We start from the raw sequence: 24,332 nt of genomic DNA, 5'->3' as shown, positions 1-24,332 counted from the left end.
TTTATGACAACTGAAGTTCACCACAGGTTCTCTCTCATGTTGGGAAGGGGAGGGTGAGGTGAGGAGTATTCAGCTGCAACATGACACTTCGCCTCTAGACGTCACTAAATTCGACACACTGTACCTTTAAATCTGATCAATACAATGTTCAAATCAGCCTGCGATGTGAACATGGAACAATACATTGTTTCTTCTTAGTTGGCTGTCAGGAGGCGGCTATTGGCACAGACGGGTGCACAGGGAGTTTGGATCAATAATGAAAACACCACTATGTTTGCAATAACTGCTTTAAGCATCATGGATGGTGTTCTGTGTTCATGGGCTGATAGGGTCTCAAGGGTCCTTCTATATATATATGTTAAGTATATGCCACTGAGCCGCAAATGTAATCCAAGGATTCTAAATTACAAAGCCACAGAGAAAGCTAATTGTGTCTCTCATTACCTCCTTCATTCATTTAATCTGGGTTAACAAATCCTGCCATTGATCCCTGCGCTGGTGGGAGAGAAATAAGCACCCAAGTGGGCCCTGGGGAAATTGATCAGCCATTTACCGAACGGTAAGCTGATAAAACATTGAGCTGCGCCAATAGTCATTGCTTAGATTCTTTCATTGTTAGTGTATTACACAATGTAATGTCCTAATAACTGCTGGGAACATACACTGTATGTTTTAAAGATGTATATGTTGGTAAATGTGTAATTTCATTCCTGGGATTGTGCCTTTAAATACAATTCAATTCACTACAACCTTTGCTGTTTTATGCTTCTGATCATTTATCAGGAATTCCCTCGTCACCTCTCCGCACACAATACATTTTCAGCTTATATCGCTGCCTGAGTTAATTACTTTTCCTGTTAATTGTGTGCTGCCACCATCAAAAGCACCTGATAGGAAAGACCACAGTGTAATCCACACCGCAGCGAGCTGCTGAATCACTGCCTTTCTAAGATGAAATCCTGCATCATGCAGATTTTTGGCTCTAAACAAATCCATCCTTTGACTTTGTACTGGCCTGAGAAACACCAGTTTAAAGTCGAATGGGGTTGCAGCTCCCTCCAGTGTAAAGGGATGGGCAGCAATGACCTATTAAAACCTGCCTGGAGCCACAGCATCAACAGAAATACCCGGAGTTGCTGGGTAAATATTCCACGGTAATAACATTTGATGTTTTTGCGTTTTTTCGCTCAATTCAATAAGCTCTAAAACAAATTGCCTCAGCAATATTTTTTTTCCCTTTTGGAAAGCTATTCTGATTTTGGCCTTTATTTCGTATTTCCCCTGACGCATTATATCCTTCAGTCCCATTGATTTGACCCATTGTCTCGCACTGGAGGCTTTGGGGTTTTGATAACTGCCTCTGATTGGAAAACAAGGAGGCCCTGCAGCTACAGGGAGCCAACTGGAGACTGAGAAACTCTGGTCAATTCAATTTGCCACATTGATTGTGTTCATTGCTGCCAAGGTTAGTCCGTAACCCCATTTAATAAAGTGACCGTGTCAGTGGCCTTGTGTTTACCTGTCTGCACAAACTGGGACATTTGGTTTTGTTGCGATGCACAACAGATTTCAATAGACAAAAAACAGGATTTCATTTTTCTGGCAGTTGCAGAGAAGATTTGATTACATGCTATATTAAAGTAGATATTTGACCACTGATACTAGAGGATTGACTTGTTCTCGACCAAAGAGGTTAAGTTTTCGATGCTGTCTGTCTCTTAACAGGACTGATTCCCATATTGTGTGGAGGGGTGGGGCCTGACCCAAGGAAGAACTCATTACAATTAGGAGCAGATTTGGATTTTTATTTCACTTTCTTTCAGGAGATGGATTTGGCAGAGGTATGGTCTTGCAGATTCTCTTCAGGTTCAATGAATTAGCAGTTGTTTGGGTTTTCACAATGCTGTGGATGACACGTTCACTCATTTACACTGGTGGAATTTGAAGTGATTGGACCGTTGGACAGGTTTCTTGTCTGTTGGCCGAGGCCCTTTGTGATGTCTTCAGTAGAACAGGACAACAAACACATATTGTACTTACATTTGGCTTGCAAATGGTCCCATAAGATAAATCAGCTGCCCTTTAAAGGTTTCTACCACAACCGTGTCGGAAACTTCAACAAGGACCTAATAAAGCTTCTCCGCTCACTTAACGCTCCATCAGCTCAAGGAGGCTCCGGTTGTGGACGCCTCGCCTGCTGGCTTAAAGAATGCCAACCTTGAGAATGTGATGACATTTGTCATGTTGAAGTGACATTTTTAAAGCCGCCCTGGTGGCAATGAAGTGAGATGGGAAGCCATGTTGCCCAAAGTAACCTTTTCTTTCCAAGTTCCCTTCATTCTGACATTTTAAAAGATCTTGGGATGAGGTAGAGGGTGGGTCCGAGTTTGGTAGTGTCACACCAGCTCAGGGTAACAGTGAATGCTAAGCTGCTGGGAAGGATGTTCCTGATTTTTAAGACTGATTTTTTTTCTCTTTCACTGTTACTGGATTATACAGTCGAAATATTCGGTTGGTTTTTCAATCCAACCACCAAAAGTCAATATCCTTCAATACAGCACCACTGCAAGTGAAAAAGTATTTCATTTATAACAGGAAATGTACCGATTACAGGTTGCAAAAAAGTATTCCACAATTTAAAAGTTAATAACTGCAAAACCAATGTTTTAATTATATTAACACTCCAATGAGTCATGAAATACTTTAAAAAGGTTGATTATATCCAACAGTTCAAGGCAAAAAAGCAGAAAACAAAAGGTCTAACAATCTAATAATATGCAGGCAAATTAATATAATAAATTAAAAGGGTTTAATGTCATTTAGGATTACAGCACCAAACAATGCTGTAGAAAAATGGGAGAGAAATATAAATGTTTTGCATTTCAGGGTTCCCTGCCATTAAAAAAAAAAAAGAAAATCAACAGAAATTTCTTTAGTAGAGTTTGCAGTACTCTAGTTGTCATCCACTATTATTGCTCTCATTGTTAGTGTTTTGGAAGATTCGTGTTTGTCATGTTTTTTTCCATGACATTCACGTCCTGGGCAGTTTATGGAAACATTTGGCTTGTAGTCATGGATTGAGTTTCCTTTCCTCATGATTGCATTCCGCATAGTCTTTGCAGCAAAGTAAACATATGCACCAACAACAAATAAGACAAGAAAATGAGAGAGGCACATGGGGCATTTCTCAAACAACAAATTTGTTCTTGGTGGTTGAGCCGCTTTTGGTGGCTGTGTCTGCGTGGGACTGGTAGCCAATCGTCATCTTCGTGGGAAGCCCCAGGCGCTCCTTGTACACTCTCCTGTTAAGGAAAATGGCATCATATGAGAATATAGAGATCACCACCACCTACAAAACGTCCAACTGACACAAAAGATCCATCTCACCCTATGTGTGTCACAGCTTCCCGGTTCTCGTAGTCTGAGGTCCACACGGCTATTTTGTCCCCTTTTGTGCGGATGTTGACCACGGCTCCGCAGACATCATCGCTGTACTCGTCAAATGCCTCTCCGACTAAACACAGGAGCTGAGGAAGGGATAGAGAGGGAAGAAAAGGGCTATTGAGATAACCTGATGAGTCACATCTTAACTTTAAATATAACTGCAAATCCTCCACATTCTCACAAAAGAGGAAGGCCGCAGACATTGTTGGCTTTGTCACCTTGTTCACGAAATCAGTGTGAACTGTGAGGTTCCTGCCACAGTAGCTCAGGTCTACGTGAATATTTTCAGGGTGAGATGTGATTTTTTTTTTTCACAATTAATGTTTGGCCTTTTCTAAAATTAGTGAGGGAGAAACAGCATTTCACAATGACACAACGTTTTCAATAATGAAAAATATCTCAGTTTGAGCTATAACATTGAAATACTATATTTTTTGTTGTGCCCTTGTAAATATCTATATACATCTATCCATCTAATCAAAACATCTGGATGAACAACTTAATTATTCTGATAGAAAACAAGTGTTGACCATTGGTCAAATTTTATTGATTATAAAATGATTATATTTATTGTTCAGCTGCTGTACTTGTGTTGCATTCAAGCCCAGGGAAAGTTAAATGGAAAGAAAACAACAAATAAATACCTTCAATTAGCCGTTTTCTTTTATATATTTGAAGCAATTTGTAAAACCATATAAATATGTAATGAGATGATTGGGTTGCAATTATGTGGTGCCTACAGTCTGCTAACATGTCTGTGGATTTTTCACCAGGTTTTAAGAAATCGTCATTGTCGAGATTCCAAATATCTCCCACATGGAAACAGCAACCAATAATCAGGCTCCTTGTAATAGTGGTTTAAACAATATGATGTGAACCATAGTCTGCACAGGAAGACGGACAGGGCGGCTCCAAAATGTTAAGACATGGACCAAACTTAAACCTCCAAAGTACACGTGCATTTTTCTTTAGATTATCATCCCACTGCTTTATATCATTTTCTCCGGTAAGTGTGGTTTTAATTCGTTATTTGCTGCTATAAAAACAGGCTGAGACGGCATGATTGACACCTAAGACAGAATTGTGATTGGTAGAACAATCCCTAAAGCCGAGACTCAGCCTCCAAATGATGTCAAAAGTGCAAGATGGCCGCTCCAATTGTGGCAGCACACCGCTGAGCATCAATCCAACCATCCAGCCTGGCTGCGAAATCTTCATATCACCTGCAAAGTATTGTCAACTATCTTTCCCGCACCTTTTATGAACAGATCTGTGGGAGAAATATGCAAGTTGTGGCAGCCCCAGGATCAGGACTAAGCATAAAACTGCAATTGTTAAAAGATGTCTTGCTTCAAGCTCAACATATAGTAAAACATTTAGTGTGAATGTCATTAGAAAATCTAAGTAAACCCTTTCAGCCCTCAAGAGTCTCGGTATTGACAGTACAGTAAGAGCTGGAAAATCACAGCTTGATAGATGTCTGTATCACCGACAGTGACCTTTAGATCAGCAGGAGAGCTCACAGCACTGTGTGGACTGGAGATTTAACAGCGAGCAAGTCAAATTTAAATTGCTCTCATCTGACTGCGCTGTGACCCCATCATCAGCTCAGTCAAGGGAATAGCATATTTTCTTAGACATTAGTTGAAGATTGTGTGCAAAAAGATTAGAGGACTAAAACAATCTCATCTGTGGCTCAGATCAGTTGGGAAAGTTATAAAAGGAGGTAATAACGCGATTAACATTGTGAGGGATGTAATAATAGGGTGGTACGACTAATTGCAGCTGCAAGCAGGAAATAAAGGCTCAGAGGAGCCACGAGAGATGATCTATGGAATCACTTGTTGAGTAACGCCACTGAAGACTGAACAAAGCACAACAGCGACGCCCAAACCTACTGTTTCCAGCCAGAAGCGGTCCAGGTCTAATCTCCTCATCTGCTTGGTGAGTGTCATCAGCCAGCGGCCGCCGCGCTTGTTCCTCTCGTCTTCCCACATGGGTTCAATGCCATCCTGCAGAGATGGTTCAAACTGTTAATGCACATCCCAAACCACTGCACCATAACTTCAATACAGCCTTTAACAGTGAGATAGACAGGATTTCCACATTGGCTGCATGAAAAATGTCTTTTGCAACCTTCAAACTACCACGTCACTGTTTGTTTTTTTCTCATCTTTGTTCAAGTGCGTGGTCTTTAAGTTTCAGGTTTGGTACTGCTTTCACTCAAAACACTGGGCTCCCACTCAGACTCTGCTTGTGCTTCGATTTGCTCTGCTTGTGCTCAAACTGTGCGCTTGTACTCAGATATTTTGTTGCTTGGAAAGATTTCTTCTCCTTGCGTTCTTGCTGCTTCTGTATGCGCTTGAAAGGTTTGCTCTCAGATTTTTGAAAGTATTACAAAATCTGAATGGAATATCAGTCCTGCTTTCAAACAGAAAGACCACCCTCTTGAATAAAGATAGGCTAAAAGTTACACAAACGATGGTTTTATATGTGGAATTTGTAAAGCTTTAATTTTACAGGTGCTGATAAACTAGCTCTCCCGCGATGAAAACAAGTTCACTCATTAATCTTTGCCAAAGGTGATACTGCCAGGGATTTAAATAAAAAGCTGGCTGATCAAAGAGCGCAGTTATATTTGATGACTGCCTTTTCCATTCATTATTATCACCTACCTCAAATGCAGTATAATTAGTGGCTGCTCCTGCTTTTCGAGGAAACTTCCCAGAAACTTCCACCCACGCTTCTCATTTTCTATCAGCGCTGTGGCTAAATGAGCCCTTTTAATCTGATGAGTTCTGAGACAGATTTAGTCAGACAAAAAAAAGAAAACAGAACCTGCCCACTTCAGTCTTTGTTTGCCTACCCTCCTCTAATGATGCTGCCATTTTGACTGGAATTCAACAATTCAAGTATTGTATTGTATTGTTCTTTATGCAGGAGCTTTATTTGAACCTGCTGCCATAAAGAAATCATGCAATTAGGCATTATTGGTAGGCTGGCAATAAAAATGATTTTAAAATGCTTCATTCAGAAACACAATGGTATCACCACAGTTTATAGCTGCCTATCTAATGTCTCAAACAATAAATTATGTAAATGTAAAAAGTGAAAATGTAAATTATAATGTAAAAGCTAGATATTTGTTGCCGTAGCTTTTGTCCATGTAAACGTTACCCACCACTTTAGAAGAAATATGTTTTATAGTTATTAACATGGTGTACGGAGAGAGAACCCTGTAGTTTAGATAGATGAACACACAATACAGAAAGTGCAGACACTGGTGCATAATACATGAAGCACTTTTCTCAGCACCAGGGAGAATAGAGCTCAACAGCGTGGTTCCAGATGTAAAAATCCCATTCATTTTCTAAATAGAGATAGAGATCAGAAATAATATTTTAACCATACAAGGCCGACTTACCACACACTAAGAGACTGTAAAACAATGTTTTATGCTCCTGTAGAAGCCACAAAACTGTATATCAACTACATTTTTATGAAAAACACACTTTATTCGCAATGTCAAGAAGTACTACACTATCCACAATGCGCTGCATAGGTCTTTACTCTTAAAATAATTATTTGTATAGCTCCAAATCATAACATACATTATCTCAAGGCACTAAATACAATAATTATGTACAGAATCTTGTACCTTTTACATTTATTTTCCAATTGTCTTTTGCACCAAATCAAATATTTTAGTCACGATTCAGCTGATCGGCCTTAAAACTCTTAAAGTATGATTTTTCTGAAACTTCAATTGAGAAAACAAGGGAAATTTTTTTTGTAATTATTTCTCCGCACATTTACACAAATACACAACTGACATAAATGGACACAAGCTTACCTTAAAAAGAGAGTAATCACAGCCTGACATGAGGTTGCTTGACAGCTGGATATGATTGTAGAGACTAGAAATGATGAGAGCACAGCATTAACCAAACAAGCCAATTCAACGCTAACGCATGTAATGGTTATTCAAAAACACAGTATCTGTCCAGGACATTTTATTGCTCACTCCATAGTGGTGCAGAAAACAAAAAGAAGACTGTATTGCTCCTTACGCCCAGAAATCTTCAACTGTGTCAAATTTAGAGATGAGTCGCAGGTTGGCCTGCCACGTCTTGCTCTTGTCATTCTTGAAGAACCACAGAGACCATCTGTTGGGCGAAAAACAGAAAAGGAAGACATTTGAATAAATGTAACAAGCCCCTAATTAAACATGAGGTAAACAACCAAAAGCCATTGAGCTGTGGAGCAAATGAGCAACGAATGGATGCACCTGGATGCTTCTGACAACACCGCCCCACTGTTACGTAAATCACACTGTCACTCTCGTGGTCAAATTATTTGTGACAGTGACATATTCGTTCAATGCTGAATCCTTTCATAGCTTAGAAATTGCCTTAACGGCTCTAGGTTCTAGAAGAATAAAGAATTGTGTGCCTGTTGACACTACAATAAAGCCATTAAAGCCACTCGTCTGTAATTGCATAGCAGACAGTCTGATAACCAAATCTGACAATTACACAATAAGTGGAGGCTTTGCTATTTGTCACAAATTGTCCAGTACAATATTTAATAGTTTGAATCTATATATTCTGCAGTCTTTTTGACTGGCTGTGACAGGTTTCAAATGCATGCTGGGATAGGCTGCTCTACCACTCTATGACCCTAGCTAGGCAGAATGCTTGTCTCTGTTGTGCTCTTTCATAGACTGTAAATAAAGATGGACAACACTTGACCATACATCAGTGATAAGAACAACCTAAAATAACAGGAAACATCTTTGAAAAAATGTATTTTACGTACTTCAACTTTTTAGTTTTGTCCATGTCCCATCAACTGTTCTGTTCCATCTCTGTTTCTTTGTTTGTACCTTTTGGGCATAATTAACTTTATGGATTTTAAAGATATATGAAATATTAATTAATTACTGATTTGTATTTAGCATCAAATAGAGCTGAGTATTGATTCAAAGGAAAACACTGACAGTCTTTTGACGGGCCACCATACCATAACAGAAATAAAAAAGGTCCCCAACCAAGCAGACTGCAATTGTTTGGACTGTGACAGGAAATCTACTTGAGCACATGAACCACATAACCACCCACATGACATATACAAATACAAAAAAAAGAGAAAAAACAGCTCAGTAATTCCTCATTCGTGTGCAAAGCAAACATGTTTATTTGAGGGAAATAGGTTTTTGTGCTATTATTTGGCATTTTGACATATTCCTTATCATGAGCTGTGCACAAACAATTTTGTGATTTGTGATGTTCCCTCTCAATGAACAAAGAACTCACTATTTTCAGTGAATGGTCGGTTTATGTCTTACTTTCACTTCTGTATCTGTTCTCTGTTTGGCATTCAAATGCAAACTTTAAGCAAATAACTGAATATTCACGTTATTTACACTTTTTAATTCAAACCCAGTAAATTCCACAGCAACGCATGTTTACAAGCGAACAAAAAAAACAAAGAGTTAAGCTTGATTTTAAAGCTACAATCACTAGTTGGTTAATCAATCAGCTGATTGAGAGAAAATTAACTATTTTGAGTTCAACAACTGACACCATTCAAGTAAAGGTCTTCAATGATATTAAAAAACTGATGACTGTCAAAAATATTTAGTCAGTCGATCTGTCTGTCGTGAAAAATAATAATCTTGAATGCAATATAGTGAATAATGCCCCGTTCACACTAATATAGATATTTTGCAAAAACCAACCATTTCCTGTGTTGGGGCCTCTGGTTCACATGCAAACTGCTTTTTAAGTCAATAAAACTAAGACGTTTGCAAACACCTTCCAAAGTCCATAAGACAGTTTCTGTGTATCTGTGTGCACGTACATGTAAAACATTGTGACGGATAAGGTGACAGAACAGATCTCAACCGTGCATGCTCACGATATTCTTCTCTGATATTTGATGAATCATTTATGTCAAGGGCGTAATTTGTGTGTGTGAGGTAGTAGTATGGATGTCGCCTAAATAACCTAATGGCTTTTTTCCTAATCAATCTAACCTGTTCTGGAGGGGGTGTTTGATGTAGGCCTCTGGGCTCACAATCTCCTGTCCCGACTCCTCAGCTCCATCTTCATCAGCCAGCGGCGGACTTGGGTTGGTTTCCTGCAAAGCAGTGAGGCAGAAGTGAGGTACAGAAATCTCTGGTGTAGATCTTTACTGGAGAAAGGACCCTGCAACAGCTCCATGACGGCTCCGCCAATAACCCTCCAGGTGTCCATTCTGCCCCAGCAACAAGATGGTGGGACCATTACGAAATACACCATTTACCCAGTGTGCAGCTGATCAACCAACAGTGCTGTTTGTGATCTCGTATGAGAAAAAGTATTGTGCCGAAGAAACTTTACATATGTGGGAAGAAAAAGAATAATCTGTGAGTGTTCACATCTGAACCCTGATGTGAACATCTGGTACACATCACTGTGATCCGAACCTGGAGTTTGGAGAGGGACCATTAACTCGTGAACAACACGACATTTCCATTCACTATAAAAGGTTACACACCCACTGTAACACCTGAAAACATTTCACCACAACTGTGGAGCTTAACTCCACATTCGGTATAAGTGTTTGACAACAATCCTGATTAATCAGATGAATAATCGTGTGGACATCCCCCCCACGCTCCTCCATTATGCACGTTTACACACTAAATTAGGCAATGAAGTCAGCAGAGAGCAGCGTCAACTCATTTTGACAGTCGAAATTTCAACTTCCACAACACAACTATTTAGCATTTCATGTTATTCGCAGAGCCGAATTCACCGATAATCTAAGTAAAAATAAATGTCTTGAAATCAACACATTCTCGTCACGTGTTTGACCAGATTACTCAATCGAGTACTGAAGTGAGTTGTTCTGTAATGGAGGTCTGTGTGGTCAAAGTTAACGGCACGTTGGTAGCGTCAGCCTTAAAGTTGGGAGACACACCAGCGCTGCTCCTGGGTCGTGGCACGGAACACACAACTTTACACCGGCCCGAAAACAACGCGAGCGCGAATAACAACCGCCACTTTCCGCGTGGGGGCTGACGCTCGCTGCTGTTCTCGAACTTTAGAAACGTTCTCAGCCCGTAACTAAACCAAGAAGCCCCCCCCGAAAACACTTTAGTTCTGTGGAGAGAGTGCTCACCGGTTCGGCGGTCGCCATCTTATAAATCTCTGAGTGGGAAAGTGTCCGCTGATTGGACGGGAGCCGCGCCGCGTGACGCCGCCGCCGCGGACATGCGCAGCGCGACGCCGCTGGCCTGCGCTGCTCGCCACCGGCTCCACCCTCTCCCGCAGACGAAGGCATGGCGAGCACCGAGACCAGGAGGGAGTGTGAGACCGACGGCTGCAGCCAGGACGCCAAGCTCCAGTGCCCCACATGTATCAAGCTCGGTATTCAAGGCTCCTATTTCTGTTCACAGGTACTGCTGCCTCCCCGGCTCGCCTCGCTTTAATGCCGCCTGTGGCTGCGCTCAGGCCCCCTCCTCTCTTATCACGAGGCTGCTAACGCTAAGTGTCATGCTAGGTAGACATGTGTACGTGCCCGGTGAAGCGCTCATTACGCGTTAGCTGAGGTGTAACGAATGCCTCCTGGATGTGGTTACGACATCGCTAAAGGTGCGATCATGTAGCCGATGCTACCCCTGTAGCCGCAGGCCGAGGGGGAACGCTTAGCTAGCTAAGTGTTGGCAGGTTAGCAAAAAAAAAAGTGGCTGCAGGTAAAATCTAAACTCTCCAGAGTGGAGTTGTGTTTGTGGAGGACGGAGTGTGAAATAATTAATGCCGTGTAGGAACCGGGTGCCAACGCAATGTAACACAACACAAGTCGTGATACTTGAGTATGTGCTGCAGAGGTAATGTTGCGTGACAGATCACTTGGTGCCACGATGTGAGAGACCCTCATCCTGGTTCTGCTCAGGGGAGCAGAACTCCACTCACAAGTCAGACAGTCTAGATTTGAACTGATGATGGACCAGACCTAAAACTGGGCTCAGTGATGACTGTGAGTGGGAGATGTTCTCCAGTGCCCATACAGATGATCGGCTGAGAAGAAGTTGTTGGAAGTGTATGAAAACTTCTAGTTTTGGCACATCTCAGCACCAGTCTCTAACTAAAATATTGAATGGACCTGAACCACTTCATGTGCTGATGTTACATTTATAAAGTAGTGGCATTTTTTAACTCTACAATGAATGTAGACACAATGCAAAGAAAGGTTGAAATGCAATAACTGAAAATAGCATAAAATATATTAAGACTAAACTTCTATGATGTGATTAAAAACTATTTAAGGACATTAAAAACCTGTGGACATGAGGGTCTTCAGTAAGTCCTAAATGTATTGATAGAAGGAGATCACTTCTTTAAAATAGGTAGATTGTTCCAAAACTTTGGGGCAGCTACAGCGGGCACTCAATCACCCACTACATTTCTTTTTCTCCATTGTGAAATGACCTAATGTGGTGTTTCTTGAATTCAAAGTTTTATAAATAGTGAGGCCGGGGGACAGCGTCCATGCTCCTGTGGTGTCATGGTATTTGACCCGGGAGGTCTTTGCTGTCAGTGCAGTTTTGGCTGTGCAACCTGACCCTGCTCTCTATACGGCGCCCCCTCCCTCTCTCTCTTTGCGGTTAATTGTTCACTCATGGCACGCACTCACACACACCCCAATGAAATATACGGCATGGCAGAGTGACTTTGTCCATCCAAGTAATATCGTGCTTGGGATTATTACATATTGGTTACTAGTTTTATTAAAGCACCTTTTGCTCTGTATCGATAATGGCTAGTTTATGTCTGTCCATCTTTTTACTTCCTCATTGAGATGCTTTTTATTTGTGTTTTCTTTTCCAGGAATGTTTCAAAGGGAGCTGGGCATCCCACAAGTTACTGCACAAAAAAGCAAGTAGGTATCACAGGTCACTGACTGCATTTTGAAGTAACCCATTTTTGTGTTAAAAGCATGCAAATGGAATATTCCAATTTCAGTATCCTGGATAAGCCTTTATCCTGGTCTTCAGAAAAACGATTTTACTAGCAGGGGAACTCCGTAAGTAACTGGGACACTGGTGCACGTGAATGTCTTATTCTGGTTTCTGACCACTGCCGACTACCTGCGCTGGCGTTACTTCAGCCAAGAAAACTGCCCAGTTTGTTGCAACACAATGGCCACTCTCATCAGTATCAGAACTGGTGCTTGTACGGTTGTTTCCTCTGGTCTCATGAAGGGTTCAACTGTGACACAAAGCCAGCTAAAGGCACCTGCTCAAACAGCACACAGTTATAAGTAACCAGGATACTGGTATTTATCACGTATAACAGCATATGAACCAGATACTTTAATGTTTAATGTAAACCCCATATCCTGAATATGATGAAAACCAGAATAAACCTTATAAAGGGATACTAGTGCACATTTAAACACAGTCACTTCAATACCTTGTTGACATCAAGCTCACACATAACGTTACATAAATACTTTTCATGTTATTTATGTTAATGAGCAAGTTAAGAATTTCGAAACAGCTGTACTCATACACGGTGTTTTATTTAGAACCTGTAACAGAAGTCCTGAATAGATGATATTTCTTGGCAGAACTGACACTGTGGTGCCACTTGCTTTAGAGGTCTTGTGTTACATTTTTTCAGAGGAGGACAAGAACCAGAATGAACCTAATAATTGTGTGGAGAAGGATATCAACACAGACCCATGGCCGGGCTACCGCTACACAGGAAAACTACACCCTCACTATCCTCTGGTTGGTTATTCTTTGTCTGCAGTTTTTTTCTTTTCAGGGGTGATAAGTTGATTTTAACATTCTTGTCACATATTTCTTAATTTATACAACTAACCAGTGTAACGATGGGAGAAACTAAGAAAAGAAAAATATGACATTCTTAAATGTTTATCCACAGTTTTTTTTTTAAATGTCAACTGTCCCTTTGAGACACATTTCTGCACTGTGTTCGGTGAAAGAATGTCGGTTTACTCAATGGGCTCATGGTTTGGTACAGTAACTGTGATACATTACACCATTTATTATGTTACTTAAAAATCCAAAGCAGTGTCTTGTATAGATAACTGATGGTGCAAATATGTTTTTTAATGTGTCAAAGAAGTGTCTGTGAATTCCATGATGTGACATTTCTATCGTCTTGGCCCCTGGTGTAGACTCCCATGAGGCACGTCTCTGCTGAAATCCTAAGACCTGACTATGCTGATCATCCTAGAGGTAACTGTTTCTTTCTCACTGTATGTTGTGTTGATCACATTGACTCATTGTCCACCTTGGTAAGCTTGGCATGTATACATGTCTGTCCCCTTTCCTCGACTGCCTCTCAGACTCGACAACTGGCACCATATCAACACACGTGCACACAGAAAAAGAGGGGATTCTAATAACCTCCATCTGTCAGAAAACAAACTGAAATCAGCCGTGGGATCACTTTTGATATTCCAAAGATGTGGGGTTGTCCTCATCAATGGATTCATGGTCTGAAATAGAAGGGAACACTTCAAACATCTTCCAGAACACCATCCCTCCTTGTAGTGTAATGAGTCCCGTGAATAAGTTGAATCCCCTGAAATAATGTTCCACATCACAAATCCTGGCTGTCTGTGAAGACACACTGACCCTGAATTCACCCCATTAGGAAACAAGTGCAAGCTTTTCTGACTGTGCTGACACAAATGTGTAAGAGTGTGAAAGGTTCAGACAGGATCCGTTTATTTTCAGGATGAAAATATCTTCGTGGCGGTAAACTGAACCTTGGTTCCAGGTGTTTAAACAGGCGACGACAGACTTCGTTTTCAACAGCGACAGGGGTTGCGTGTCCAAAACAATGAATTTCAGAACCTTCTCTATTATATTTGTCACTCTCGCTCTGTCGGTTGGAAGTTTCTTTGCAGTGCATCCAAGCCAAAGTTAACTTCTGCGTCCTATTGTGTCCTTCTATTGTTTATCAACTGCCACTACATCTTCTGCGCTTAATGTAAGCTTTGATAAATAATATAAAAAACCTATCATTATTGTTATTGATAATATATAATGTCAATTTAAAACTTGGTGAAATTACTATAGTTAGTGTATTAGTAATTTCTGAACACTAACAGCACATTTTAACAACAGCGCAATAATACCGATAATCATGAACATTTTGGTCACTAAAATCCTGGCTTTTTTTCAATTTTATTTACAGTAACTGACAATTTCTTGTCATTTTCCGAATTACAAAAAAACACTCAATCAATGAATGGAGATAATAATCAGCAGATGAATCCATATAAAAAAGACTAAACACTAAAATTCTGCTTTGACATTCATGAATGAGTGATAATAATCTGATGATATATGTTCATCACCGAGCACATTTTCTTAATAGTGAAATATGATACTCTCTTGACGTAAAACTGATATTGTATGAGGAGGTCATAATGCCATGGACATTCTCTAGAGTTACAACTCTAGCTTTGTATTTTCATTCAAACTCAAGTGTTTTTTGAGATGTTACTTTAGTACATTTTGCGCTGAAGTATTATATATTTTTTAAAACTTTTTTCAATCCACAATATGAAGAATATATTCTGCGAGGCTTAGGAGTAAAAGGAGGTGTTGTGTGTCAGTGGAGACACTTGGTCTTGCTTGACAATAAATAGCAGATGCAAAAATCTGCAATAATCACTGTAAGAGGTTTTTCTAATCGCCTCACACTGCCAGAATCCACTGGCAAACTCATTATCTGATATGGCACTGTGATGCTTTTGATATGATTTGCTGAAAATAAGCATGGTGGTGTTGGTCAGTCTGTTTATCCATCTGTTTGTTTGTCTTTCCACTGCTGAGGTTTCAAGCAAAATAGATTGTCACAAAATTTACAGTAGATGTACGCAGTTTCCAGATTTTTGATTAGGTTAACCCCCCAGTTTTAGCTTTCAACCAAAGTCTCAGTTTACAGAAGGACAACGCTGAGCTCCTGTCTTAGTGTGCTACAATAATCTGCATAATGTGATTGTCCATGCATGCGTTGTATGTATGTTTTTGCATGAACGCACAGGTGTGTGTCGTGCTGTTTGGAAAGAACTCTGCAGCAGCAGAATAGTAGAACAAAACCTTTGGTGCAGTTAAAAGTGAAAATTGTTCACTACTACGTTCTCAAATGACTCTGTCGTAGTATTTTTTTTTCTTCATTGATGGCATAGTGATCTTTTTTTTTAATAGATTTTTTCTAAAATATGCAGATAAGTATTTAAATTATGTGGTTTGAGTAGCTGAAATCAATGTATCTAGTCTCAGCAGGAACAGTAAAACTAATGTCATTTCACTTGCATTACTTTAATTCAGTATTGCATGATGAAAAACATACTCTTTTGTACATAGGTACATTATAAATTGATGCAACTGGAATCCCTCTCTTATACAGTCCCATGGATGACGATCTCTTTCCACCTATAGTGCAAACAGATCGGTTGCTTCTTTTATGTTATTATCAGACAGTCATAATTGTAACCTGCCTTATTTACGTCTATTTCTCTGGAAAAACCATTCATTCATTGTGCAACCATGGCAACCTCCCCATCCTTGTCATCTGACTGCATAGATCCATGCTCAGGTAGTCATGGCTACCATCTCCTTTCATTCTCCTGTGATGCCTATTCAGGGACTGAGACACAGTTGTTACAGGCTTACGTTTCACACAGATCTGTTTCTCAGCTCGGTTTTTATTTATATATTCTTACATTTTAAACTTGCATATTGACGTTGTTTTCACTATTAAACCTATAAGCAAGTGAGCATGAAGACATAGTAATGTGCACATTGTGGTTTTCCTCATATCCTGTGCCTTCTTCGAGCAGCTGTATCAGAGCGTAAGTAATTCTAAATGATTGTTGCACTCACACTATAGGCTCTTGGGGTCAACAGGAGGGCTGTATTTGAATTGTACACAAACCTGTCTAAAGTCCGTGTTGCTAGGCAACTGTTCATGCTCATCCAGCGATCATCTTGTTGAGTTAATACATTATAGATCAGTGAATTCTTGATGACTCCAGTGCCTTCACCAACACACATTTAAATACTCCATTAACATTTTTACAGCCTAGAAAAGAAAGAACAGAATATGTTGCGATGGGGTTTATTCTGCAGCTGAATCGCTGGTAGTGTAATTTATTGTGAGGTTCAAAGCACTGACAGCTGTGCTTCTGTTGTTTTCTGTACAACAGAAAAGGAGCCGCTCTGCTCCTCTGAGTCCACAGTGTGAGTGTCATTAGAGTCTGCCTCTGTTCAGGAGCTGATTCTGTAGCGGGTTCTCTGTAGGAGCAGCTAGTTATCCATAGCACCGCAGCACTGCACAACCATTTTAGGATTTTGGGGGAATTTGGGATTGAAGTATAAGGTATAAAGACCATGCAGTGTATATTTTGAATTCATAGAAATTATTGTAATGGATAAAATTGTAAAAACTGACAGAAGAAACTGGAGAAAAAGAGTTAGTATAGTGAATTTATAAAAAGGTATAAAATCTATAAACCATTGGAAAAGGGGTTTAAATTAGAGTGTTTGTGAAGGATTTACTGTAAGAGACATTAATGACACTGCATGTCCAGAACAACTGTTTATCAAGGGGATCTGAACTCAGCCAGTTTATATATATATATATATTCTTATGTTCTAATAAAGGCATTTCTTGATGTCACCTATACCATATAATGGTGAGTGTTTAATGAAAATAAGTCCTAGATTGTCTCTAATTAAGAAAGGCACTTCTACATTATATGACGCAATTTTCGGACTTCAAAGTGATGTCATGACTTTCTTTAAATCAATGCAAACTTAATGTTGTATATATAGATCCACTCACAAGTAATATTCCCACCAAGTTCGGTGAAAATTATTGCTACTTTGAACAGTTATGCTAGCACACAAGCTAACAAAAAACTTCTTCTTCCAACCAGAAGACAAATTCAGCTGCTGCTTTTTTTCAAAAAAAAAAAACTGATCAGGAGACTGTAAATCCAGCTGTGATGGTCCAAGTGCATGCTGCTGCTTTGCCAGGTTCTATCTGAGTGAGCTGACCAGCTCCACTGAGTATTGATGTGTGAATGATGACCATTGTCTCTCCTTGTTACCATCCAACAGGAATGTCTGAGTCTGAGCAGTTCCTTAAGGGGACGTCACAGATCAAGATCCTTTCTCCTGAGGACATTGAAAGCATGAGAGTTGTGTGCAAGGTACCAAATGGGATGTTGTTACTGATGCCATAGTTTTTCCATTCATCATGTATTGGTTTTTACACATATGTTGTTTGCAGCTGGCCCGAGAAGTCCTGGACATTGCAGCCGTGATGGTGAAACCAGGTGTCACAACAGAAGAAATCGACCATGCTGTGCATCTGGTACGCATGCACACACAGTGTTTAAAGTTTAACACTTTGTTATCAAACGTAACTCTCACCAAATATTATGGAGCATTAACAATGTGTACACAGCAGGGGTGTACCGATTCTCGAACCAAAACAGTGGTCAAAACAGCTGCAGGTGCCGCGTGCTGTGTGTGCACGTTCCCAATCACAATCCTGCATAATCTGAACCAACACATTGAAGTGACTCGTAGCTTCAGATTAATTAGTATGGAGGTAGAGAGAGGATCAGGGGCAATGTGTGAGAATTTACCTACTGTTGAACTCATACTCCAAACCAACAGGGGGCATCATATTATCAGAAAGTTAGGGTGTGCCCCCCAAGAAACTGTTGAAACTATTGTAAGAAGCCCTCCTCCCTTCTCATGCACCATAGTCGGACTGACCTTCAACATACTGGGACAAATATCTGTGAGCTGTTAAATAATGCATAAAGTTTTTACCAACTGTCTGTTATTTTGACATTCACTACCAGGTTTAAACCATCACATTGTGCAAATATTTAACACATCTAACCCCAACATAGGGTAGTTGTTGACATGTATATTCTTCATCAGATGTTGCCTCTCACGTTTTATAGCCTACTACTTACACTATTTGTGCACTAGATCAACTTCACCCAAAGTACACTTAATATTTCAAACATGAAATCAAATATTATAGATAAAATGCTACTATGCTTCTGCCAAAACATTACTACTTAAAAAATTAGATGAAATATAACAGTCCTCTTCAGTAGGAGGTGCTACAGTTGTTACCACTTCTTTATCCTCTTGCTGGACTGAGAGGAGACACTAAATTGATTCACTGTTGCTTTATGATTGTACAAAGTGGTATTACAAGTCAGGGCTGGCTGGTCAGGATAATAAACTAATACATTGTCCTTCAAAACTAATGGCATGCCCGTCAGCCTCATCTGTACCTAATGTGTCATGTTATGAAGCAAGTACTATCATGCTAACAGTAAAGTAGGATCACAGTCATGTTAACATTATCTGCTGTATGTTAGCGTGTTAGCATTGTCTTTATGATTATTGTCCAATGTGCTTAGCTCAAACCCCTTCAGGCCCATGTTAGCATGACTGTACACTCTTGTTTGAATAGTTAATAATTGTCAAGAACTGACTCTGCTGATGAATAATGCAAGACTGAGTTGCTCCATGTAAACAGACCCCCTGCGGTGGAACAGCAATTCAACTTCAGTAAAATTTATACTGTATACTGCTGACACGAGTACTGACACACTGTCACGTCATATCAAACACACAGTGCACCCCTGTTAAATTACTATGTGCAGACGCAGAGCCCACACTGCCACTGATCGTTATTATGTGTGGTCCATTTTTGCTTTTCAAACACGATGCTTCTCTTCCTTCTCTAACCAACATGATTCATCCGTTCAGGCCTGTACAGCGAGGAACTGCTACCCCTCCCCTCTGAACTACTATAACTTCCCCAAATCCTGTTGCACATCTGTCAATGAAGTCATCTGTCACGGCATCCCAGACAGAAGAGAGCTACAAGACGGAGATATCCTCAACGGTATGATCATTAAGATATTGTGTTACGTGATTTTGGCCCCCAGCCTCACATCAGCACAATTTGTTTTGACAGATTGTTGATTTTAACTAACGCAAAATTGTTGAGCTTTTTTTTTTCCATTGAACAGTTTATAAGTGAAATTTAATACAACAGCTTTCAGGCATATGCTGAACTCTAGGCTATGGAAAAGCAAACTGGTTCTTAAAAGCTTTGCAGGTTGAATCAGTTTTGCGCCAGCACTCAGTTCACTTTGGTGAAAAGGGGGTAAGAGATATTTGACAGCTTTTGATGGTAAAGGATGGTGTTTGTAAGTCATGTAATGGCTCCTCCAGGCTGTGCCACCCCTCACCTGAAAGCTCCGCAGATGTTGTTGTTGTTTTGAACACGTCTGACCAGAGACTCTCCTGCTGCATTCTTCATATGTGAAGGGCAAATCCTAAAGTCATGACCCCATTAAGAGGACATTCTCTGGAGCTCATGTCTGAAAACAGCTCAAGATTGTCAATCACCCAAATATTCTCACTTTTTCATTTAACCAAGTCCAGTGAATAGTTAAGCTTAGTTTGGATGTAGGGAAATGTTTTATTGAAGAGAATGGAGGGGTGGAGGAGACTGGGGGATTTCTGGAAGATGACAAATGGTTTTAGCAGCATGCCGAAATGGTGTCAGCAGGAGTTTGACCATTTTTAGCCTCTTTATGAATTTTTCTGCTTTTCAATCCGCCACTCCCCTCAGTGCAACTGATGGAGCAGCTCGTCTCTCACTGCATGGACCGACAAGACAAATAGTTCCATTAACCTTTTCCAGCTTTGGATTGGTTGACTGATCTCAGAGTTCTAAGTTCAGCAGAACTTTTTAAAAGCTGGGACATTTTGGTTGGCCTTGCAAACAGGTCGATATCTTATAAACGCCCATGTTCACCAGCTGCCTGCCATTATTAACTATTTCAGACAGATTACACGTAACAGCACTTTCTTTGTGTTGAAGAAAGAAGAAGTCTAGTCTGTCATGCAACACAGTGGCTTTGACATTTTCATTGTTTCACTCTGACACAGTGGACATCACCGTCTACCACAACGGTTTCCATGGGGACCTCAATGAAACCTTCTATGTCGGAGAGGTGGATGAAGGAGCAAAGACGCTGGTTCAGACCACATATGAATGCCTTATGCAAGCCATCGACTCTGGTAGGAACCTCACTGTTATTTCCTTTCACTCAAAAACTGTGGAGATTGTAGAGACCTCACTTTCACTGCAGCAGACTCAGTGGTTTAGTCCAGTCATATTATGGCTGATTGCTGGAGTCTTCTTTTACAGGCACATTTAAACCATCTCACGTTTTATTGTATTTGACTGTAGAAATGTTGCGTTCAGGCTTTAGCAATAAAAGCTTTTGTACACACAGATGTTTTTGAATAAATAAGTGAAGTGTAGGTGTAAATATTTGCTTGTTAAAGTTGTATCTTTATCATTATGTGCTGTGTGAGCGGAAATGTTACCAAAAAATAGCAGAACACAGACGTCAAACAAACTGTTTGAAGTAATTTAAAGAAAGTGTTGCCGCTACATAGTTTGTACACCAGAGAGGACTAACAATTGAGAGGAAGTTGAGACAGTTTTCTTATCATTTTTTCAAGGTTTTCAATTTCCACTTTCAAGCCAGCATGAACAAAAAGTCTCCATAGTGCACTTTGTGATCATAATGGTTTAATCACCAAATATTTATTTTGTAATTTTTTTGCGTAGAATGCATTTATTAAACTCAAATATAGTGGTTATTGCCTTTTTTAGATTCCAGCATTGTTTTTGTCATTAACCACAGTTAATTCTTCAAAGGCATGTCACCCTGATGCTCTTCGTCTTTGCCTCCTTTCCCACAGTGAAGCCTGGTATTCGTTACAGAGAGTTGGGGAACATCATCCAGAAGCACGCCCAGGCCAACAGCTTCTCTGTGGTGCGGAGCTACTGCGGCCACGGCATCCACAGACTGTTCCACACTGCTCCCAATGTGCCACACTATGCCAGTGGGTAGTCACGTCCTTAAATCTGACAGTTGCTACTTTGAAATTACATTTCTGAATGTTCCCTCACAGCACAGCATGATCTCCGTATTTACTTGTTTCCCAGAAAACAAAGCAGTTGGAGTTATGAAGCCGGGCCATGTGTTTACCATTGAGCCCATGATATGTGAAGGTGAGTGGAACTGCCTTTGTTTGAATAATGTGAACAATAAAAAACAAATGTATTCAAGAGATAATAAAACAAGTTTTAAAAGACAATGAATAGTAAAAAAAAAATAGATGATGAGCTGAGAAGGTGTGTTTAAAGAGAATCAAATGGATAATTTATGTATAGTAGATGTTTCTCAGGTCGGAGAGGATCACTTAATTCTTTCTTTTTACCTCTAACACATAAATAACTTCATATGCAGATATGTGGTTTTCACAGGGAAGTGAATAAAACATTTATTTTCAACAATTGATCATTTTTCAAATCAAGCTGTTAAGAATGAAGACTTTGGCTGTCGACTGTTTCTCAGGATTAAACCATGTATCTTGCAGCAGGTCATCAAACACAGTATACGTCATGGGTGTCCACTGAGTCGATGCCAGACTCGGAGTGTTTGTTTTCACATCTCTCTTTAATTGATGGTGTGTGTGTGTGTGATATTTCAGGTGGCTGGCAAGATGAGACGTGGCCAGACGGCTGGACGGCGGTGACCAGAGACGGCAAGCGCTCGGCTCAGTTCGAACACACCCTGCTGGTGACGGAGACCGGCTGCGAGATCCTCACCCGCCGCCTGGAGGATAACGGACGCGCTCATTTCCTGAGCCAAATGTAGGCCGATCAGAACACACCAAGGGAAATGGACTTTGCGGACACAGACACACCCAGCACATCTGGGTCTCACACACAGACACTCACACATCTCAAACAAGAGGCACCCCTCCTAGAGCTCAGTGTAACTGTGGCTCCCATTGTTCTGTGCATTAAATATGGGTTCCTCAAACTAAATGGAAGTACTTGAATGTGTCTTATATCAAATGTGGATTGCTTTATTAGTGAAAACTGTCTCTTTAGAAGGAAATATGAGAGTATTTATGAGATCATGCTTTGGTTCTTTTCTGTCATCCTCTGCAAACTTGATCAGACGTCCTCTGAATTTACCAGAGAGATTGAGAAGAAACAGCAGCAGTAGAGTCCCAGGAAACAGGGTCAGCAAGTCGCACAAGCTCAATAAGTCAAAACTTATGAGTTTGAACAAAGCACGAGGCTGAAAACCCTACTTAGCATTTATAAGCAGCACACCATACATAATTTATAACACACTGTGTGGAGTTGTAAGCAGATGTAAGTATTTATTAATGTGTTCATCAACAACTACAACTCCTCCTGTGGGCATCCACAACAAGATGCTTGTGTTAAAACAGATAATGAATGAAAAGAAAAAAAGTCTCAATTATTGACAAATACTGTACATTAATGAACTGTCATTTAATTAGGTCAAGTGTTTCCACAAGTTCAGATCTCAGTCAAAAACTTGCAACAAGTTTGAGTAATTAAAGAAATGTTTTCAAATAGGTCTTAACAGACGTGCTGGAAAAGTTTGACGTTTTCGGGAATAGACTGCTTCTGCTTTCGTGCTGAAGTTTGATACTCTTATCTTTTTTGTTAAACAAGAGCCAGGAGATGGTTAGCCTAGATTAGCATACCGACAGGAAATAGGGGAGGCTGCTGGCTGCTCTGTCCAAACTTTAAAAAAATCATTAATCAGCAAGGTACATCATCGTGAAGTGAAAATAAACTGCAATCTGTTGTCTTACCAGTGCTCATGTGCACGTAACCTCTCGTGCAAACAGTTTGTCTTTTTAAACAAGTCACTCATATAAAATGTCACTTGTATCTGTGTTTTGGTGTCACATGCAGAAATGACAATTTATGCTTGTATTACAGTAAATTGATTCATTTTTCAACTTTGGTCTCGGGCACACTAGCAGTTTTCTCCATTTCCTACCTTATTGTGTGCTAGGCTAAGCTACGCTAGCCATCTCGGCCGTCAATATTTAAGGAACTGATATGAGTCCAACTTCAAACTTGTGCCAACGAAGCAAATGGATCCCAAAGTTGACCCATCTCTTAAAATAATGAACAAATTTGTATTTATTTTAATGGAAATAATCAGCTTATATGTTGCTTCCTGGCAGCCTTTTGGTCACAGCACCATGTCAACGTCATATCGACCTTTTTGAAGCAATTGTCCCATCCTGAATATGGTGATTGTTAGTGCACAAGTAGTTGAAGGCATCAGGCATATTTCCATGGAGATTTGTGACACAACCACAGTGTCTAGGCAGATTTCACAGAATAAGAATAAAACACAGTTGAGCTCAGACCTTCAAGTGTTGAACTTGTTTCTCTGGTTTCTTGTCTGTTGTTGTTTCTGAACAGCCCTGGTGTAGCAAATCGAGCCTTAACATGTGTATCTAGGAATTAAAAATGGTCACATGTGCCCCGACACATTAACTGATGTTTCGCCTAAAATCTCGAAAGTCACCATTTACCTTGATGTGGGGATTTTCTTCTGGTGTGAGCGGAATTCATTATTTCTACATTTTCAGAGGACTAATGTGATTGCATTCTCTGTTATCTTTGTATTTCTTCTAAAGGAGTAATAAATGACTCTTCTGTAGCTCTGTATGGGCGAGTTTGTCCTTGAATAGATTAATGATCTAAATTCCCAAGAGTGCTTTAATTTATTGGAAACAACCCCGTGGATGCCTGTCAGCCTTAATGTGGTTTTAACTCTGTGGAGGACAATGTTGGATTTGAACTCCTAATATACACTATTAGCTTGACTGTTCAGGTAAACAGTTAAGTCTCTGGAGTAACAGTGGATGTTTTCTATAG

General features: G+C 40.1%; 2 protein-coding genes across 2 annotated transcripts; one reads left to right on the top strand and one right to left on the bottom strand.

The window, feature by feature from the left end:
• Positions 1–2,564: 2,564 nt before the first annotated feature.
• On the bottom strand, positions 2,565–10,773 carry eif4eb (eukaryotic translation initiation factor 4eb). The gene is made up of 7 exons (XM_069535281.1): positions 10,612–10,773; positions 9,482–9,585; positions 7,515–7,610; positions 7,298–7,361; positions 5,343–5,456; positions 3,388–3,527; positions 2,565–3,302 (listed from the first exon to the last, which is right to left on the bottom strand). Exons 1-7 carry the CDS (start codon positions 10,771–10,773, stop codon positions 3,188–3,190), a joined length of 795 nt encoding a protein of 264 aa, XP_069391382.1. The 3' UTR covers positions 2,565–3,187.
• metap1 (methionyl aminopeptidase 1) lies at positions 10,754–24,114 on the top strand. The gene is made up of 11 exons (XM_020084857.2): positions 10,754–10,888; positions 12,321–12,372; positions 13,116–13,225; positions 13,639–13,699; positions 17,603–17,694; positions 17,775–17,858; positions 19,286–19,424; positions 20,480–20,611; positions 21,305–21,448; positions 21,552–21,617; positions 22,100–24,114. Exons 1-11 carry the CDS (start codon positions 10,772–10,774, stop codon positions 22,264–22,266), a joined length of 1,164 nt encoding a protein of 387 aa, XP_019940416.2. The 5' UTR covers positions 10,754–10,771; the 3' UTR covers positions 22,267–24,114.
• Positions 24,115–24,332: the final 218 nt, after the last annotated feature.

This window comes from Paralichthys olivaceus, chromosome 12 (assembly GCF_024713975.1).
Source record: "Paralichthys olivaceus isolate ysfri-2021 chromosome 12, ASM2471397v2, whole genome shotgun sequence".
Lineage (NCBI taxonomy): Eukaryota > Metazoa > Chordata > Actinopteri > Pleuronectiformes > Paralichthyidae > Paralichthys > Paralichthys olivaceus.
Note: the sequence above shows the minus strand (reverse complement) of the source record. Positions and strands in the feature narration are given on the sequence as shown.

Excerpts from the sequence above, each read along its gene's own strand:
- metap1 (XM_020084857.2), top strand. The coding sequence starts at position 10,772 with ATGGCGAGCACCGAGACCAGGAGGGAGTGTGAGACCGACGGCTGCAGC. Across the intron at positions 10,889-12,320 it reads GCTCCTATTTCTGTTCACAG|GAATGTTTCAAAGGGAGCTG; the intron begins GTACTGCTGCCT and ends TTTCTTTTCCAG. Across the intron at positions 21,449-21,551 it reads CAATGTGCCACACTATGCCA|AAAACAAAGCAGTTGGAGTT; the intron begins GTGGGTAGTCAC and ends CTTGTTTCCCAG.
- eif4eb (XM_069535281.1), bottom strand. The coding sequence starts at position 10,773 with ATGCCTTCGTCTGCGGGAGAGGGTGGAGCCGGTGGCGAGCAGCGCAGG. Across the intron at positions 7,611-9,481 it reads AAACACCCCCTCCAGAACAG|ATGGTCTCTGTGGTTCTTCA; the intron begins GTTAGATTGATT and ends TTCGCCCAACAG. Across the intron at positions 7,362-7,514 it reads ACAGTTGAAGATTTCTGGGC|TCTCTACAATCATATCCAGC; the intron begins GTAAGGAGCAAT and ends CATCATTTCTAG.